This window comes from Dama dama, chromosome X (genome assembly GCF_033118175.1).
Source record: "Dama dama isolate Ldn47 chromosome X, ASM3311817v1, whole genome shotgun sequence".
Taxonomy (NCBI): Eukaryota; Metazoa; Chordata; class Mammalia; order Artiodactyla; family Cervidae; genus Dama; species Dama dama.
Genome location: NC_083714.1, coordinates 114,923,361 through 114,944,105, shown reverse-complemented (window position 1 = coordinate 114,944,105; position 20,745 = coordinate 114,923,361). Strand labels below are relative to the sequence as shown.

General features: G+C 39.3%; 1 protein-coding gene across 1 annotated transcript in view; it reads left to right on the top strand.

Moving 5' to 3' along the window:
• The first annotated feature begins 959 nt into the window (after positions 1–959).
• OTC (ornithine transcarbamylase) overlaps positions 960–20,745 on the top strand; it is a 66,457-nt gene continuing 46,671 nt past the window's right edge. The window contains exons 1-3 of the mRNA XM_061136413.1: positions 960–1,157; positions 15,570–15,708; positions 17,779–17,860. Coding sequence (XP_060992396.1) covers positions 1,081–1,157; positions 15,570–15,708; positions 17,779–17,860 — 298 coding nt within the window. The 5' untranslated portion in view covers positions 960–1,080. The remainder of the gene's footprint in view (positions 1,158–15,569; positions 15,709–17,778; positions 17,861–20,745) is intronic.

Here is a 20,745-nt window from a genome sequence, read left to right as displayed (position 1 = left end):
GCATTCCACAAACATCAAGAAAGTGTTTACCTTGCCCTCTTACTCTGCTTCCCACCCTCCCCAGCTCAGAGTTCTCCCTTCTCTGTGATGAGGTTGCACTTTACCTGGACATCTCCAATAAGGCATCCCCTATAGGCGTCTATTATGGGTATTTATTTACAGATCTGTGACTTTTACCAAATTCTAAAGTCTGCCAAGATGAGATCATCTTCCTTCCCTGAAATTCCAGTCTCGCCCAGTATCCGCCACAGAACAGATTTTGAAAACATCCAATCTACAACTACGGATGAATGACTGAGTGAGTGTGAACCTCTGGATGGCCCCTTAGTGGTCCAGAGAGGCTACAAGGGGAGGAACATTTGGTACCCCACCTCCTCACTTATGCAGATGATGGGTTTCTGCAGGAATTAATAGGCAGCTCCTTACTTATTGAAGACCTACTGTGTGCAAGACACAATGGGAGCTCCAGGCTTGAGATCTTTTTACTCCATCTCCAGCCCCTCTCCAGCTTTTTTGCCACCAAAACAAACAAACAAACAAACAAACAAATCTTCCAGGGCACCTCCTTCTGTTTGTTTTTGTGGATAGGCTGAGGCTTAGAGGGAGGAAAGTGCTATCACTGGAAATACTCAGGGATGTCATGTCTACATCTGGGGTTTTGCATTGCCAATTCGCATTTTCTGAATGAGTTATTTCTATGTACCTTCGCAGCAGCCAGCCCTGCAGTCTCTTGCATATATTATACGCTCAGTGAGTACTTGTCAATTGATTTGGTGCAAGTATGTGACAGAATAAATATATTATGAAAAATGAGGAGTCTGAGCACCAAAAGTGTTAGGATTCCCACCCACTCCTAAAAAATTACACAATGGTGGAGCTTGGCTTAAAGTTCAAATGCTCCTGGACCCTGCCCTGCACTATCTCTAGCCTGGGGAACTTGATAAGGTAGGTGAAGGGCAATATTACCTTTGCTCTCTCACTGTGATCGAAAGCACTCTTAGCTTTCAGGTGGACCCCACTGGCTACCTTGGTGCGGCGTTTTCAACAGCACAGAATCACCCTTTACACAATCAAAAGAAGATGCTGTTTAATCTAAGGACCCTGTTGAACAATGCAGCTCTTAGACATGGTCACAATTTCGTGGTTCGAAATTTTCGGTAAGTGATGGCCAGAGATTAGAGTCTGACTTAGGAGCCGTGGTGATAAATGAAGTTCTATTCTGCAGAGGAGTGCCACCTCCTAAAGCCGCTTTCGGCTATAGTGTTTCTGTTATAGTGGTAAGGTCTATCCTTATTGGAGACAGCTGTCTCTAATTCCAGCCGAGCTTTTATTTCTCAATCCCCTGTAATCAGATTTCACGGGGTGCTAGAGGGTGGGGTTGGGATGGGGGGACTGTGGCAAGTATAACAGACTAAATGTTCTTGACATCTTCCATTTGTGTACATTCTAAGGGAGCAAGTGGCTGGAGGAAATGAGAGAAACTAATTTCCATGGGGCCTTCTGCTTGTATTTAGGTTTGCCTGAAAACAATATATCATTCTAGAGCATGGGGATTGATTCATTCTTTAAAAAAACAGACCCCAAAAGAATGATAAATACTTGCAAGCTGCTGGAAAGGAGCCTTGTATGTGATGATGATAATGATATTTTTAAAAGAAAATCTAAATTTGAAATTGATTTCTGAATTTTTTGTTAGCATGTGAAAGGAGGCTGGCTCTAATGAATTCATTAAAAAGCTACACTCTGGGACTTCCCTGGAGGTCCAGTGGCTAAGACTCCATGCTTGCAATGCAGGGGGTCCAGGTTCAATCTCTGGTCAGGGAACTAAGATCCTGCATACCTCAGCTAAGACATGGTGCAGCCAAATAAATAAAAATAAATATTTAAGAACAAAAAGCTACATCATGCTCAGAATTAGTCAATTGGCCATGCATGCAGTCGAAGGCAGCGTGGAGCCTGTCCCCCAGGAAAGGAGACAGGGGTGATGGGTTAATCGGGGAAGCAATGCTATCAAATTTGGACATTGTTCCCAGAAGACTTCTGGAGTAGTTGCCTGTTAACATTCAGAATTTTCCCAGTGCCTCTTGACAACCTAAACCAACCTCAAAATGACCTCAGTGACTTCCTAAAGTTAGAAACTTCTAGTCTGAAGTTTTCTCCCACTGTTAGGAAGTGGCCCTGGGCCTCCCCTCTCTGGGCCACCTGACTGCTCTGGACTCTGTGGACTCTACCTTTAGCACCACTCATAAGCCAGAACGACATAGTAAATGATATTGTAAATTACACCCATAGAATTAGATGCAGTTGGGACCTCAGAGCTACAGAATAATGCCTTCTCTTATTTTATAGATAAGGCAAATGAGGTCCAGAGAGATAATGAGGTTTACTAGTTAGTGGCAGAGCTAGACAATAGAAGCCAGAGGAAAGCTCAGGTTTAGAGTCTAAAGGACTGGGTTCAAGGCCTGTTACCACCACTCATTGGCTATATGACCCTGAGCAAGCTACTAAAATTTTCTTTGATGTTGCTTCACTTATAAAATGAGAGAAAGTGTAATACATGTTCTACCTACATCACAGTGTGGTTCAATTATTTATTTAATAAATAGTTATTGAGCACCTACTTTGTGCCATGCCCTAAGCAAGGTGTTGGAGATACAGTGGTAAATAAGATAAAAAGTTATTTCATTCCAGACACATGAATTCACAGTCTAGCAGTAATCTGTAAGATAATTTGTGTGGAAACTGTAAAGTGACAGGCAAGTGTTCATTATTTTATCATTCCATCCCACTGAGTTACATCTATTAAGAGTGTGATGAAATTTTATTCCATACTTTTTTTTTTTAACAAAGACTCATCACTGAGCTAGAAATAATCAACTGAATGAATAACCAAAGCTTGGAGCTTAAATTTATACTTTTCTTTGAAAATCACAATGATGATTTTTTACCATTGAAAGTGAAAGTGTTAGTCACTCAGTCCTGTTTGATTCTTTGTGACCTCAGGGACTGTAGCCCTCCAGGCTCCTCTGTCCATGGAATTCTCCAGGCAAGATACTGGAGTGTGTTGCCATGCCCTTCTCCAGGAGATCGTTCTGACCCAGGGATAGAACCCGTGTCTGTTATGTCTCTTGCATTGGCAGTTGGGTTCTTTACCATCTGAGCCACCAAGGAAGCCCCCCTTTTAACATTATTACAGGTTAAATTTTTGCTAGTAAAACCTCTTCAAAGTATTTAGGTAGGAAATTTCCTGGTGGTCCAGTGGTTAAGACTCCACACTTCCATTGCAGGGGACACAGGTTTGATCCCTGGTTGGGGAACTAAGATCCCACAAGCCACACAGTGCAGTCAAAACCAAAAATAAGAAACAAATATTTAGGCACTTTTGGGTATTTATTAACATTCTATTTTCTATATCCAGTAGCCAGACTATGACTCTGAAAATCCTGGCTAGCTGTCTCTCACAGTGAGTGGGGGCTGAGGCAAAAGTAAGACTAAATCAGCTCAAATCCATACTGGCTATTTGAAAATAGAAAAGCCTTGACTCACCCATGTTATTAGAAACTATAGAGAATGAGTCTTTGTTGACTTAACATGGAAATGCTGTTATTTTCATGTGGCGTGAGTATTTTTCTTTCCTACTCTTTTAATGAGCCACACTACCAGTTAGATGAATTCAGACTTGCTGATCTCCAGTAATACCTACTGGGGCTTCCCAGGTGGCACTAATGGTGAAGAACTTACTTGCCAATGCAGAAGACATAAGAGAAACAGTTTCAATCCCTGGGTCGGGAAGATCCCCTGGAGGCGGGCATGGCAACCCATTCCAGTGTTCTTGCCTGGAAAATTCCATGGACAGAGGAACCTGATGGTCTACAGTCCATAGTGTCGCAAAGAGTTGGACACAACTGAAATGACTTAGCAAGCACTCAATAATACCTACAGTCTTTGATGACCCATTAACACAGAGAAAATCTTCCTGTCATCTCCACCTATATGGTATTTTTACTTTGATTTTCACCCTTCTTCAGAGATTCAGGTTTTTTTTCAACTCCCCCCACCCACCTCTTACCCATCTCTTTTGGAACAGTGGAGTGTCCCTGTTATGAAATATAGCACATGAGTTTAGCACTAGAGAATAGTAGGAAATACGTGGTTAGGGTTTGGTAATGCCACAAAGTAGGGGCTTCACAGTTTTGAAGTGAGCAGCCATATGGCCATGGACGTGATAAAAAAACCACTTGAGTGAGGCTGAAGCCATCTACACAGTCTCCCAGATCAATCATTTTTAGTCAATTTTCTTTTCTTTTTTTTTTTTTTTACAAAATCAATAAGATCAGACACCAAGACTGCCAAAACCACCCAAATCCATAGGCTTTTCATCTCACAAACAAGGCTCGAGAGCCTGGCTGTGTTTGGATAATAGATAGTATTCTATGATTTGTTGCCTATTATGGGAAACACAGCTTTTAAAGAAACCACTAAAAAAAATATCTTTCTTTATCAGAGAAGACCCATTTGTAAGTGCAGTTTAATTTCATCTCACAAATAGAAATTTCTTCAGAGAATATTGAGCTAAGCCACCCAATTCTGTGGAGGTTATGGATTGGAGCCGGAGGTGACTGGTTTTCAGGTATTTCATTCCAGACCTCTCTAAGGGCTTACAGAACTCATTAAGTTCCCTTCATCCCACACACATGCCCATCTACACACACGTGGACACACAGACACAGACACAGCCATTACAGGCCATCCATGCTCTCATGTCGTGGAGAGAAAACAGTCCTCTTTGATTATTCACATTATCCTTCATAACTGAAAATAAATGCCTTTTTAAAAACATATTTCTTGACTTCAGAAAACTCTGCAAGGCAAGAGACCAAGAAAGGAATGGGGTCGTGATGTTTCCCTTGGCCAAGAGTAGAATTGGGGTTTTATTTTTAGTTTGTTATTTTTAGTAATTTAATGATTTAACCAAGATAAAAGAAGGAGAGGCGGCCACAGATTTTCAACAGTTTCTGGTTTCCAGTCCTTTAATAGTAAGTCTACATGAAGTTAATCCTTATCCTAGTCTTCAATTTTCAGATGAGGGCTAAGTTTTGCAGTTTTAGAATACTGACAATTTAAGTTAGCTTTGACATCCTTTAGTCACCCAGTTATCAGTAGTAATTTATACTGCATACGAACATGTGGCAACAGTGAGAAAGGCTGCAAGTATATTTTTATTAATGAATTATCATTATGTTTAATAATAGAGAAATTTGGAAACAATTTGTGCTTTGATTTTCCAGATCAATAGGATCATATTCAAGGGTTTTGTGAAAAAAGAGTCACTCTCCCTGGCATGCATTGCAATATGCAATATGCAATGCATATTTTTTTTCTGAGATGGAAACAACGGGACGAAATGAAAGTTTGGCCGCTGAGAATTCAGATGGCTCCAGTGTGGCCTGTGGGAAATCTTGTATATATGAACTTCACGAGTGTTGTAGAAGACAAAGACATGAAGGATCACTGATTTGTAGTTCATTTTCTTACTTTTTCAAATGAGGATTTAAGGCCAAAAATGGAAAATGATCATCCCAAGGTCATAGTCAAACTAGGACTCAAATTTGAGTATTTAAAACCACTGCTCTTTTCATTCCATTGCTTAATGACTTTGATCCTTCCAAACTGATCAAATTGGACAATCTACCCTTATTCAATATTCCCCCCCTTTTTAAAGATAAGCCAAAATATCTCAATAAAGAAGGAAAAAAACACCAAGAAAATATGCCTTTTGTATCAGTCTGTAATGTTAAAGAAACCAAAAAATCTCTGCCATATCATCCATTGGCCCTCTCTTATGCCTCCAGAAGCTAAAGTCTTTATCTCAAGTTCTCCATGGGGATCAAAATATCATTTAACACTGAGTTTTTTCCTACTCTGGCAAAGTCTGTTTCTGACTGACCACATTTTACTCAAATTAAGCACTTTCTCTTCCAACAAAATACAGTTATACAAGGGAACACATCCAGGTCTTCCCCCATGCTCCAAACAATTTACTAGAGTTGGAAAATGCACTCTAGCAATGAAAGGTTTCTTTCTGCCAATAGAGAATTCGCTTCCATTTTTTAGCTAGGAAGATATTTGGGTAAACCTAACACAAGGGTCTACTATTACCTTGGCCTAACTTCTTAGCATTCAGTGATATAGGGTTGAAAAACCTCTGTAATTATTTTTTGAAGGGATAAAATTAATGTAATGAATGAGTCTTGCCTTTTTTCAAAAGCTCTGGCTTTAACCCGATTGCCATGACAGTTTTGATGGAAAAATCTATACATGCTTCTCATTGTTTTCTCCAATACTATATCCTCCCTGTTATGTGTTGGCTGAAGAATGATAATGTGGTTTAGGTCTGGTTTACCAAGGAGACACACTTGAGTACAAAGAGACCAGGCATTTTATGGGAACACTGAAATAGTGATTCTGGCCTTGGTTTGGGTGCTCATGAACCAGACTGGGCTGCTTCCAACTGAAGCACAGGGTCTCTATGAGAACTTAAAAGCCATTTAGGTCAGCAGTTTTATCTGGCTAACTAGAATGTGGGATCACCAGAAAGCAAGAAATGCTTAACACGAACAAGAGGAAAAAAGGAGGGTGCCTGTAATGGAGGCATTTTAACTTGGTACAATTGTGGAGGATTTCAATTTTCCTCTAATTTTTAAGTAGCTTAGGAAAGAGGTGTGGCAACTCCATTTTGGAGCCAAGGGAGGTCTATGAGGAGACAGTAAACAGGATAGGAATTTAAACTGGAACCATTGTGTTTGCTTTCCTTCCAGTGATAAACTGTCCTGGTTAGCTCTTGATATCTATGAAAAACAGTTCTTTTTCCCAAGCCAACATTTCCTGCCCCACCTTCTGGATAGAACTGAGAAAAGGTAGTGGCTGCTCTAATGGTTTTTCAATGGTGTAAACATTATGAACCCCTTAACAAGGTGAGATATAACTTTTACAAAATTTTCCAGTTAATCACTCAAACCCTCTCAGGCTGGTATGACAGATGGACAGGATCTCCAACCTTTTTGTCCCCAAGAACCCTGGGAACTTATTCTGTCCCAAAGGGGTTCATGGAGAGAGGTAACCAAAATATTGGTATAGTTCATTATTAATATATTTTGGATTTGACCCTCATGGTGCTATGGACAAAAACTCATCCACCAGGTACTCTCACCAGTTTGCTAGTTTTTGCACTTGTCTCAGGCTACTATCTGTAGGAATCAAAGTTATAATGCTTTTTTTGGTTTCATGTGTGTATGTCCAACTATTCTTCCCAGCAGTGTAAATACTGTATTAGAATGGCTGAACCTTAGGGAATTTCAGCTTTAGCAACATACCAGACCACAATCAATTCTCCTCCATGACTCTTAGGCCTTGTGTTCAGCCTGGACCACAGCCCAAACTTGCTCTTGCCTCAACATTAATTCTTTCTGGGGTGGGGCACTTTGGGTATCTTTTTTGGTCATCAGACTTCAGTCAGGGCCTTAAAAATCCATCATGGCGAATCTCTCTAAATTCATGCCCAGAAATCTGCTGAATTTCTTATACAAATTGATTTACTTCTAGCTCATTTAATCATTCATTTACTTAAGAAATATTTATTGAGTGCCTACTATATTCCAGGCATTGCAAACAGCAGTGGGATATATTAATGAATAAAACAGGCAGGACCTCTGACATCGTGGATCATGTAATTTAATGGGAAGATTAAAAGTAAGCAGTGAACAGGGACTTCCCTGGTGGCCCAGTGGTTGAGAATCCACCTTCCAAGGCAGGGAACTTGGGTTCAGTCCCTGGTTGGGGAACTAAGATTCCAAATGCTGCAGGGCAACTAAGCCCAGGCACCACAACTACCGAGCCCAAGTACCACAACTACCGAGCCCAAGTACCACAACTAGAGAGAAGCCTGCATGCCACAACAGATCCCATGTGCTGTGACTAAAACTCGATGCAGGCAAAAATAAATAAATATTTTTTAAAAAGACCTTAAAAAAAAAGTAAGCAGTGGACAGACACAAATATATTGGGTTGGCCAGAAAGTTCCTTCTGGTTTCCAACCTGAACAAACTTTCCGGCCAACCTGCTGTATTAAAAATTGTGATAGGTGTTTTGAGGAAAATGAAGGCAAAGCAGAAATTACTTGGTACAATCAGGATAGGAATCTCATAGGAGGTGGTATTTAAGCCCCCAGCCTAAGGATGAGAAAGACAGCTTGACAGCTGTGGGAAGAGTGTTGTGGACAGAGGGAATAGTAGTATGTGAAAGGAAGCCTATGATGGGAATGTATCTGGAGTACAAACAGTCATTCCTTTGTATGGTCCCCACACACAAGAATTTTAATTACCACGGTTTAGTAAACAACACCAGTTTCCCAAGTACACAGTTCAAATTTCAGTTGCCATGGGACATTAATTGGGTTTAGTTGCCTAAAGTAAAAATTTCATTGCTGGCTCAGTTCAGCTCAGTTCAGTCACTCGGTAATGTCCAACTCTTTGTCACCCCATGAACTGCAGCACGCCAGACTTTCCTGTCCATCACCGACTCCCGGAGTTTATCCAAACTCATGTCCATTGAGTCAGTGATGCCATCTAACCATCTAATCCTCTGTCGTCCCCTTCTCCTCCTGCCCCCAATCTTTCCCAGCATCAGGGTCTTTTCAAATGAGTCAGCTCTTCGCATCAGGTGGCCAAAGTATTGGAGTTTCAGCTTCAACATCAGTCCTTCCAATGAATATTCAGGACTGATTTCCTCTAGGACAGACTGGTTGGTTATCCTTGCAGTCCAAGGGACTCTCAAGAGTCTTCTCCAACACCACAGTTCAAAAGCATCAATTCTTCAGCGCTCAGCTTTCTTTATAGTCCCACTCTCACATCCATCCATTGCTGGCTCTTCAGTTCACAAATCACTGTGTACATAACAGATGTACTTCATGATTGGTGACCAATCACATCACTTCTTTCAAAGTCTGTTGCTGATTGCTCACTGTGCAGCTGTTACCCAGTTCACCTACAGACATTAAAGAGTATAGTTCTGCCTTCTCTTCTTCCAGTGATAAGCCCATGTGACATTTTAATAAAAAATGGATAATTAAAAGACAGAGTTGTCTGAAAGAGGTAAAAATGCAGCAGAGAAAGAAAAAATGATAACATTGACAAGTTAAATGTGAATGCAAATGTATTTATAGAAGAAATAGCTGACTGTGGGGTTGTTGATCCTGCTACTATTTGAGAGGTTCTAGCTATGTAGCTAGAGAAACTTAGTGAAGACAAACTTATCGACATAAACGAGTACAGTGGTGTGACCAAAAGTATGAAGATATTCTACAGGAAGTGATACCAGTAAAACATTTCACACTAAAGGAATTCTCAGGACTTCCCTGGTGGTCAGGTGGTTAAAACTGTGCTCCCAGGGGGCCCAGGTTCAATCCTTGGTCAGGGAACTAGATCCCATGTGCTGCAACTAGAAGATTCCACATGCCATAACTAAGACCCAGAGCAGCCAAATAAGAAATATTTAAAGAATTAAAGGAATTCTCAGAGAGATTTCACAATATTAAGAGTTCAAAGGATAAAATGTTGGAAGTTGATTCAAACTTAGAAGTACAACAATTCACCAAAGCATAACAAATGTGATAAGAAGACAGCATACACTGTTCAAACTACCTGATAATTTTTACAAAGAAATAAAACACTGTAATTCTTGATGTTTCTAATGTTTTAAATGACAATGTACTAAATATATATGTTTTACTTTTTTTTCATTTCCTTAAGCCTTTATAACTGACTATAAGAGAGTGTGTAATGTTTTGCCAAAAAAACTTAAGTCACAGAACAATTGTGATTTCCCCCATTGATTATTAAGGTTGCTTTACATGGCTTCAGATTTAATAGTTATTTACTGTCCCTCACTGTTGTGCAAAGTCAGAACTGTTTTTTTTTTTTAAATAGCTTATCTGTTAAGATTTATTGGTTTATTGGAGGTGTGATTCCACAGTAACAGGAAGGAGGGAAACATATCAGCTGCTGCCCTGTGGAGACTAGAGGCACAAAGAGGTATTCTTCTGATCTCTTGTGGTCTAAGGAAAAGAATTTGAAATAAGGCTTCCGTCACTATATAAATTTGAAAATGAAGGGTCTGGACAAGAAGGGAATATTCGAGCAGGATGTTGGTGTCTTCTCTTTTTAAACTCAAATCTGTCAATAGAGAAATAAAAAGAGCCTCTCACAACACAATCCCAAAAGCAGAATATCAGTCCTACCTCTAACCCTACCTCCAACTTAGAAATTTCTTAAAGTTTGTAAGGACAAACTTGAGGAAGCTTCAGAGACCTTTTACCTCTTCCAATCTGTTTTCTGTTTGGCCAATAAAGAGCTGGAAGTTGAAGCTCTTTTGAAGCAGCTAAAGGTGTTGCTGGCCCTCCTCTTTCATCATTATTTTGCTATTTCCTTTCGTGGGAAGGGAGGAGAAAAATCAGTGCTCTGCAAAATTTCCATTTCCTTTTCATTTCCAATTATTTTTCTCTGAGATTCAACCACACCACCACAATTCTAGAATCTATGATATTCATTCAATGAAGCATATAGTCCTGTGAGTATTTACAGCAGAGTAAATGCAACAAGGGCTTCCCAGGTGGCTCAGATGGTAAAGAATCCGCCTGCAACGTGGGAGACCTGGATTCAGTCCCTGGGTTGGGAAGATCCCCTGGAGGAGGGCATGGCAGCCCACTCGAGTATTCTTTCCTGGAGAATCCCCCTGGACAGAGGAGCCTGGTGGGCTACACTCCAGGGTGTTGCAAAGAGTTGGACACAACTGAGCGACTAAGTGCACAAATGTAACAAAACCCTATAGGGGCTGAAAGTAAGGGAGGACACTGAGTCCCTTAAGTGTTGGAGTTTGGCAACTCAGCTTTTGTGGGCTCCAATAAAGCCAGGAGTCAGAGATTGAACTCTAGGGAATTCAAAAAGGCCTGATAATTAGCTCATGGTTTATTTTTCCTGGTTTTGATGGATGCAGATTCAACAACTATAGTGATATTTCCCAAATTTCTTGAACCTAGGAAGTGGGGTTTTCCAGGAAAGTTTTTTCCTCCCCTTTTAATATAATATCAGGTGACATCTTAACCCATGGAATATTAATATGTTATTGTAAGACATAGAGTCAAGAAAGTTTATCTTCTGTGATTTTATGTTGTTTGGACCTTATTCCAGAAGAATTAATATTCTCAAAGCTGCCCTAAATGTTGTTGACTTAAAAAAAAAGCACAACATGAGAGTTGCGAGTTAAGTTTTACTGGGGGCAAAATGAGGTGCGGACTGCAGCCTGGGAGAGAGCACCTCAGATAGCTCTAAAAGACTGCTCCAAAGAGACAGTGGGAAAGGTCAGTATGTATGAGATTTTGGTAAAGGGGAAGTACATGCAATAAAGCACATATTTTTCCAGAAGGTTTCTACTAGTCTCAGGAAGCTTTTGCTAGTCATGAAGAACAGTCATCACTGTGAAGGATTTTAGTGCTTTTCTAAATATGGGGAGATACAGGAATTGGGTTCATAAAATTAGCTCCTGAATATATCTAACTATCTAAAGATCTGTCCTGCCAGCTTTTCCCCTGAGCACAGAGTGCCTCATTCCTGCTCTCCACCCTGAACTCCTTTCATGGAGTGTTGAAGGTCAGCAGCTTCAGTAGCTCATGATTTAATCCTTGTCGAGGTAGATGGTAAGTGTCCATGGCAAGTGCCTATTTGTAGTTGACAGTGTGAATTGGGAAAGATTAAGCTGCCATGCCTCCATCCCAAGCCAGACATGTTAAACCTGTTTACAGATCGCTAGAAGGATCTAACTGTCAGAGAAAAATGCATGAATACCAGACAAAGGATTTACTTCTCAACAATCTCAGTACTTGTATATTCCAAGCACTAATTAGTACTGGATAATATCACTAGTTAATATTATCAAAGCCAAACATAAAACCAACATACACACATAAAATTAAATTTCCTGCACAAGTTACCAAATTGTTTTCTGTTACTACCCAGATCTTGGAGACAATTCTGTAAGCTTTTTACTAGGGTTCCAGTAAAAGGAAGAAAATGAATAGCTATTCTAGAAACTTCTCTAGCTAGCAATTTTTTTGTATACTTACAAATTTATTTTTAAAATATCTGAATCTTATTCTACACTTTAGAATTTTTATTTCTTTATGTTTTGTTATGTGCATAATCTATTAAAATAGTAATACATATAAGTAAGTAAACATTGTAGATCTAGCCTCAAGATTTTTTAATGTTTTGCATCTGTAATAAAAAAATTGAGACAATTGCTTTAAAGAAATTTCCATCTGAAGAGTGTTTGAATCACATATTTTTAAAAGCTGAAGACAATGGTAGGTCTTAGGAATGTTAAGCAAAATTTTAATGCACATATAAGCTGAAAACTCTAATCTTTATTAGAGTTGAATATATCATTAGATCCTGTATTAAATCTATCAATTAATCATTAGCCAGCTAACCCACAAACTCTCCATCTTTATGGAAACCCCTTTCTTTACTAATTAGAATCTCTGAAGGGCTTTATCTCATAAAAGGTCTACTGAAAAAAATCTATTCACCTTCTGAATAATAAACAAACTCTGCTAGAAAGTTGGATACTTAGTAAAATATACATTTGTCTGAGTTATTTGACATCATGCAGTGAAAACAACAAATTAAGAGAATTTGTTATTTTCTTATTTATTACCTTGTTATCAATTCAAAAAGACATAAATTCCACCAAATAATTTACTCTTCATCTCAAGTAGCACAAGCTTTTTTTTCTTAGGCTGGAGTTCAAGCATGATTATTTTCTGACAGTCATTTTACTCCAAGTAAAATAAATGCTCGATATACCTGGTAAATCACAATATGACCTTGGTTATTCATAATTTCTAATGGTATACAATACTAATTATTATTAAATAGAACACTGAGAATAAATGCTGTCCATTTTATATACTGATTATCCCAAATAACAATTACTGTCATCATAATGTAATAGAATGTTAAAATGGGACTTGGTCTCAGTTTCTGCCCAGGCCCAATAGGTTCTGACTCTTTCCTCAATCCAAAGTGAGATGCTAGACCACCAAAACAGAGTTTGCAAAGGAGGTACAGAAGAATTAGTTTTGCAACCCACTGGTGATTGCCTTCAGCTTTTAAAATGGATTGTAGAAACAAGGAGGAGAGTTGCAGGTTTGAAGAGGATTTTAGCTATGTACCATTGTATAAAAAACTAAGATCGTGGCATCTGGTCCCATTACTACATGGCAAATAGAAAGGGAAAAAGTAGAAGCTGTGACAGATTATATTTTCTTAGGCTCCAAAATCACTGTGGACAGCGACTGCAGCTAGGAAATTAAAAGATGCTTGCTCCTTGAAAGGAAAGCTATGACAAACCTAGATAGCATATTAAAAAGCAGAGACATCACTTTGCCAACAAGAGTCCATACAGTCAAAGCTATGGTTTTTCCAGTAGTCATGTATGGACGTTGAGAATTGGACCGTAAAGAAGGCTGAGTGCCGAACAATTGATGCTTTCAAACTGTGGTGCCGGAGAAGACTCTTGAGAGTCCCTTGGATAGCCAGGAGATAAAACCAGTTAATCCTAAAGGAAATCAGTCCTGGGTGTTCACTGGAAGGACTGATGTTGAAGCTGAAGCTACAATACTTTGGCTACCTGATGAGAACAGCCGACTCACTGGAAACGACCCTGATGCTGGGAAAGATAATCTGAAGGCAGAAGGAAAAGAGGCAGCAGAGAATGAGATGGCTAGATAACATCACCAACTCAATGGACATGAATCTGTGCAAACTCTGGGAGATGGTGAAGCACAAAGGAGTCTGGAGTGCTGCAGTCCATGGAGTTATAAACAGTCGGACACAACTTAGCAACTGAACAGCAACAACAACCATTGTATATGACGTGCCTCACATGGATGAGAATTATTCCCTCACCTCAAGATTAGGGCAAGTGGCAATGATGGCACTAATATCTTTAATAGGAGAGCTTGGAGATGCAGTACAGTGATGTCAGGCATATAAGTGGAAAATATAGAGAGGGACTGGCTGGCTAGCTGTTTTGATGGCAGAACAAGAGTCTATGCTGGGACGGACTCAACTCTAGTCAGAGCAAAGAACATATAGGGCTTCCCAAGAACCAGTATGGATGAAGAAAGAGACCTATCATGCTGCTGCGTCACATTATGACCAAAAGACTTCCTGAAGTTCTTCCTGAACTTCCTCAGGTTGGGGCGATCTCAGCAAAAGAGTTTGGATATGTTTCCTTGAATGGCAAAGACAATGTAAATGTCCGCCATCAAGAACTGCTATGAGAAATTCCCAGTGATGAGAGACTTCTTCCATGGACCCTCAAAAGCACCCCAGAAAAGAATCATCCTCAAACATCTATACCAATGCTAGATTGCTAGAACAGAACCAGACTTTGCCTGGCCCTTAACTCTTCACCTTCCCTTGACTTTACTTGGAGGAACTGAAGGCAAGGAAACAGAGGAAACAGTTCATGGTTCCCCTCCCCCTGTGGAGGAGGCCAGCTTAAATTAGGCATGAGCTGGAAGGAAAATGGTGTTAACCTGCAGCACATTTCTTAAAGTCAAAAAAATTATCATTATTATTATACATTCTTTAACCGAGACTCTTTGAGGGAGTAAAGTAAGCAGAGAACTTTTTCTTTCCCTGAAAGTTACTAGAAAAGCCACAGGGTCCACTGTAGCTGACTGGGGAAAACAAAGAACAATTCTTCAAGGATAGATTTGAAAGGCAGTAGAGGAAACAGAATGAAATTGTTTTCTTTTGTATGTACATACAAATTCTATTTGTACCATCTAATGATTTCAATTATGGGGCTTCCCTGGTGGCTCAGTGGTAAAGAATCCACCTGCCAATGCAGGAGACATGGGTTCCATCCCTGGGTTGGGATGGTCCCCTGGAGAAGTAAATTGGAACCCACTCCAGTACTCTTGCCTGGGAAATCCCATGGACAGAGGAGCCCGGTGGGCTACAGTCCATGGGGTTGCAAAGAGTCAGACTCAACTTAGCGACTAAACAACAATGATTTCAATAGTACTAGCTAAAATTGATCAAATACTTATTATATGCCAGACACTATCTGATTTCCATGTATCGAATTAATTTCATCCTCACAACAACTCTATAAACTTATTATACTCATTTCCTAGGTGAGAAAATTAGGTGCAGAGAGTTTGGGTAACTTGACTAACTATGAAGTAACAAAGCCACTTATGATTATTTTCAGCAGAGAATTCAACCTCTTTCCTCAAGTTTTTCTTTTCTCTCAACATTAAAAAAACTGGATATCTAAAATGTAAACCACAGCCACATCAATTTGAAAGCATTAGCACTTTGTGGAGACGCATGAGTTTGCACATGATTTGCTATATTTTGTTTCAAAAATTAAACAATGAATTACCATAGGACATGGGTTTTGTTTTCTTAAATATATATTTTTCTTTTTCTTTTTCATAGATGTGGGCAACCACTGCAGGATAAAGTACAGCTGAAGGGCCGTGACCTCCTCACTCTAAAGAACTTTACAGGAGAAGAAATTAAGTATATGCTATGGCTATCAGCAGATCTGAAATTCAGGATAAAACAGAAAGGAGAGGTATACAGTATTTTCATATTACCTTCCACTGTTCCAATCAGTCTTTTTTTTCTTTTGGCTGCAAGGCATGGCATGACGGATCTTAGTTTCCTGACCAGGGATCAAACCCGTGCCCCCTGCAATGGAAACATGGATTCTTAACCACTGGACAACCAGGGAAGTTCCAATCAGCCTTTTGAAAGACAGCCTTTACAAAGAAAGAGGAAAAAGAAAATACATTAAAATTCCTAAACAGTAGCTAAGTAATGAAATCACACAGGCAAGGTAATTGATTATCACTGAGTGCACAGGCATACAAAAAGCATAAAAATCAGTTATTCAATGACAAGTCATTGCATTTCTTTCATGTGAAATGTTGAAAGTCATTATTAACTGAATCAGAACCTAAGGAATCATTTCTTTGGAATGATTTTATTTTTACCCTTACCTTCTTTTCTGTTTTCCAGCAGATTTAAAAAAGGATGATACATTTTTTTTTCCTAGCAACAAATTTCAGTGGTGGATGAAGATCAGATATTTCATCATTAGGATAATTTCAAAAAATTCAGGATGATGTGACGGTGTTAAAAATTTAGATTAGCAAAGAACCAATTAAAAGGTAACCAAGTAGGAGAAGAAATGGGATATGGTGCTTAGCTGGAAGCATTATTCTGCATTTTGAGCAATTTATGTTTGAAACACAATTAATGCAGCAGCTTTATTTAGACTGCTTAACTGTGAAAGTGTTTTGATATTCCAAGCTTGTTCGAAAGCATTTGAAAGAGCTGGTTTCAGGTTGAGAAAGTTGTACACAACCTTGATTCTCTTATGTAGCTCACAAACTCTCCAAGTTCCTAAGAATGAACCAAAAACAGGTGTGACTCCAAATGCTATTGGTTCCTATAGAAGACCTTGAAATAAGGAGAAAAGCCCCCCACCTCAAGACCCCAGGCTTTTGTTCTACACACTTTGTGGTGAGGAAGTTTAGCTGGCAGGAATCTATTTGTTCCAGAACTCATCCTATCAGGAAGTCCATCTATAGCAGAGGAAGGAGAAAGAGCCCCACCCCACACCCAAACTCAGATTGTTTCCACATGACTTCTAGAAACAAAGCCTTTGCATTCTCCCAAGGATTCATGATGAAAGTGTATTTGAAACTCTGGGGCATCATCTTTAGGAGTCTGAGTGCCCCATGTTGTGACATAGAAGCATATTCCTAGCTGAGAAGACACTTCCCAAACAAGCATCTTCAAAGTCATTGAACACTGGTAGAAGTTTCTTTTACTGAGTCTAAGCTTGCTCTGCTTGCCTCATAATAGGCCAATAAATCTGAGAGACAAGGGTTGAGGAAAAGAATACAACTTTATTCGGAAAGCTGGCTGACCAAGAAGACTGCAGGCTAATATCTCAAAAAACCATCTTATCAGGGTCTGGATGCAGGCTCTTTTATAGAACAGAGATGGGGGAGGTGAGGAAGTAAAGTAAAAAGGACATTAATCTTGCAAATATGTCCTGGAATGGCCAGACTTAGGGATAGGATATGTTAATCTCTTCCTTCCTGTAGCCATCCACAGGTGGGACAGGGTCCTGAACAAAGGCATTTTGGTTTAACATTCAGGAAGATGAGCAGGTTTCACCAAGGCAGGCCATTATATATGGACAGTATCTTTTTAGTGAACAAAAGCAACTGGAAGCAAATGTTAAAGTAAAAGAAACAGATCCAACATGGAGTCAGTTCTTCCCTGTAACGTTTCCACAGATTTAAGTAAGAAGATGGTTCCAGTATGAAATATTAATACATTTTGGAACAAGTGTTCAGGTTGAACCCAGAGCAACTAATATTACTTTCTCATTACATGTCAATAAGCTGTGGGATTCCTCTTTCCTTCCCTTATTTGTATACAACAGGAAAGAAACTCTTTAAATTCACTTTGTAAATAACATATGAATGCTTATTTGGGAGCAGTGTTAATTATTCTACAGTTTCTGATAATGTAAAGAATAAATCTTAAAACATAATCCTTGCTAGTAGATATAAAATGTATATTTCATTTTAATTAGTTTAATTGTATTATTATCCTTGACTTTCAGTATTTGCCTTTACTGCAAGGGAAGTCCTTAGGCATGATTTTTGAAAAAAGAAGTACTCGAACAAGATTGTCAACAGAAACAGGTGAGTTCACAGACAAACTTGGACTTGTGTTGAAGAGAGGGCCAATGGGTGAGGACCTGGGAGGAGGAGCCCAGTGGTGGGATTTATCTGTCTCTTTGGCAACAACAAAGGGAAAACAATGTCACCAAGAGTAGCAATGGAAGCTTCTGAATGTTCTTTCTGATTCTCACAGCAGCTGCAAGCAGGAAGATGAGCCTCATTTGTAGGGATTCCATGAGGACTTGAGTAGACATCTCAAATAATTCTTCATGTTCAGTACAGAATATTAGTGGTCATAAATTCTCAGGCTGTCACTTCAACGTCAGCAAGAAATATGCATTTATCTAATGTGTAAAGAGCTTTTCCTTGTTTATATCCATTCTGCTGGATGATGGAAACAATCTCTGCAATCCAAATCCTGTCATTTCATTGTTTACTTTGTCAGTTTAGGGTCTCTTCACACTTTCCCCACAGTCATAGTTAAGTCCTAGAGAGAATCTCAATGTCAAGGCATCTAGGGCTATAGGGATCTGGTCTTTGATCATCAGGACATCATCATCAAATGTCTATGTTGGAATCTGCTGGGACTTCTGTATCCCTACTGGACCTTGACTGGTTCCCATTCACTGCGGAGGAGTTTGCTCTACTCTGATCACAAGATCTGAGATAGCTCTTGGTTTGGCTCGCTTGTTGACGCAAGTCTGTGTGCCTGACCTCCAGTGAGGCCAAACAAACTGAAATGTTGAAGTTTGGAGCAGAGAAAGGTTTACTGCAAAGCCATGCAAGGAGACAAGATGGCTCAAGCCTTAAAAAGACTTGAGCTTCCTGAAGATTTTCGATAAATCATTTTTAAAAGCCAGGTGAGGGGGTGGGGGTAGGGGTTGGAGGTACTTGATCAGTTTGTGCACAATGATTGGCTGATGGTGAGTTAGAAGGGTAGTGTCATAGGGGTTAACATTATCAGTCCTTAGAGTCCAGGAGGCCTGGGACTAGGTGATCAGAGTCATCAAGTAGTTAACATCTTCTATTTGGTGGGGATTTTTCACATTAGATAAACAACTCTGGGAATTTATTACACCAAATACTATTTACACCAAATACTATTATCTAGGTGTCTCTGAGAGGAGCTGAAACAAAAGATATGTCCCTGTCCCTGAGAAGATCCCATAGGGTCCTGCTTGGTTATACTCTCAAATTCTTATCAGCTCTCCATGCCACAGTGGGCACAGAGATATTGCAAGACTCTCTCTCTTGTTCCTTCCTCTTTCTGGGTGCCAGGGAGTTCTATAATATTTGCTCCTTTCTTGAACTCTGTCTTAAAAGAGACAGATGTTCTCAGCTCTGGTGTCCCCCAAACTCATCTGAAATTTCCACCATACTTCCCACCCTTCAGTATGTGGCCTGGGGGACAGACAGCAGAGTACAGTGTCAAAGGTCCACCAATGTCTGTTTCTGTTGCTTCTTTGCTCCTGCTTTTCATCTTCTTCCCCTCCAGTTCCCAGGTGATAAAGCAGGAGGGAAAATCTGCCTTTAACTACCTATGCATTCTTCCAAGTCTGTTGTTTGTACTTGAAATCCTAGCTGTTGACACTCAAAATATCTTTTTTCTCAAACTATGATTGCTGTAATGAGTTTCAAAAAACCTATTTTGAAATACATCACCTCTTTTTTCTCTTTGCATTTCTACTCCATCAGACCTCCCTTGAATCAATAACATGACTGCCCAAAAGGGCAAATGGATAGAATCGAGGAAAAGGTACCACAGACAAAAACATATTGGTTGATTCTCTGTATCTTATCCTACTTACAAGCATTAGAGCTTTCTAGGGCTCAGAAGCAAACAACTACTTCATGCAGTTCTTCCATTGTAAGGACCAGTAATGAGGTATCTCAAATACATAACAAAATGGAGTTCAGAGGGATCAAGTGACTTGCTAAGTTCATGCAATTAATACAAATAGTACCAGGGTTCAGATCTCAAGTTTACTGTTCTTATTAATGCACTCCCCTTGCCCCTTGAGAGAAGGAAGGAGGAAGAAAGGAAACATATAAGGTGTCACCTAATCTTTAAAGTCCTAGGAAGAAAACCGATGAGAACATTTGTTCTTTAAAGCTGGGTCCTTTAAAAGGTCACATTGACATCTGATGTCCAGCAATGGAAGAATGAATATTGCATAAACCAGTCAGTAGTTCTGAAATTCTGCTCCTTTTCAACACTGGTTATCATTTTTAAAAAATCATTAGTACTTAAGAGAGGTATTCTTTTCTGAAGCCATCAAAGAATTTATTAAATACATACAATTTTCTCAATGTTAAGTTTTTCTCAAATTATTTTTTTCTTAGTTGTTGATGTTGTCTACCATGTTTCTCTGTTCAAATGTTATTTTTAATTTCACATATCCCTGAATAAGTGATCAGTTTTACCATGCACATGTCATGTGGTAGTTAAGCTACTAATAAAACCAAGAGTGAAGACTTAATAAGCTTTTGGGCACAGACCCTACACTAAGTGCTCTACATTAATTACATGGATTATCTCACTTAATCCTCAGGACAACTCCATGAGGGTGAGACCACTGAGGAAAATAGGCTAAAATAGGTTCAGCAAAAGGCCCGCAGACATATAGCTAATAAATGACAGACCCAGGATTAGAAGCTATTATTAAACATATTTTTAAATGTCTAATTTAATTTGAGCACGTGCTAGTCATGTTTTATTCCAGTAAAACTGTTTCTATAGGTGGCATTAAGCATTTTGTTAAATGATGATTTTCTATAAAGAAGTGCTCTTTATAGAAATCTGCACAAAATTACAAACAACAAATACATGAGAAAAGGAACATATGACCATAAAAGTTATGGTTCAGAGTGTTCATCATGATCTTCAATAAATACCCATGGGTTTC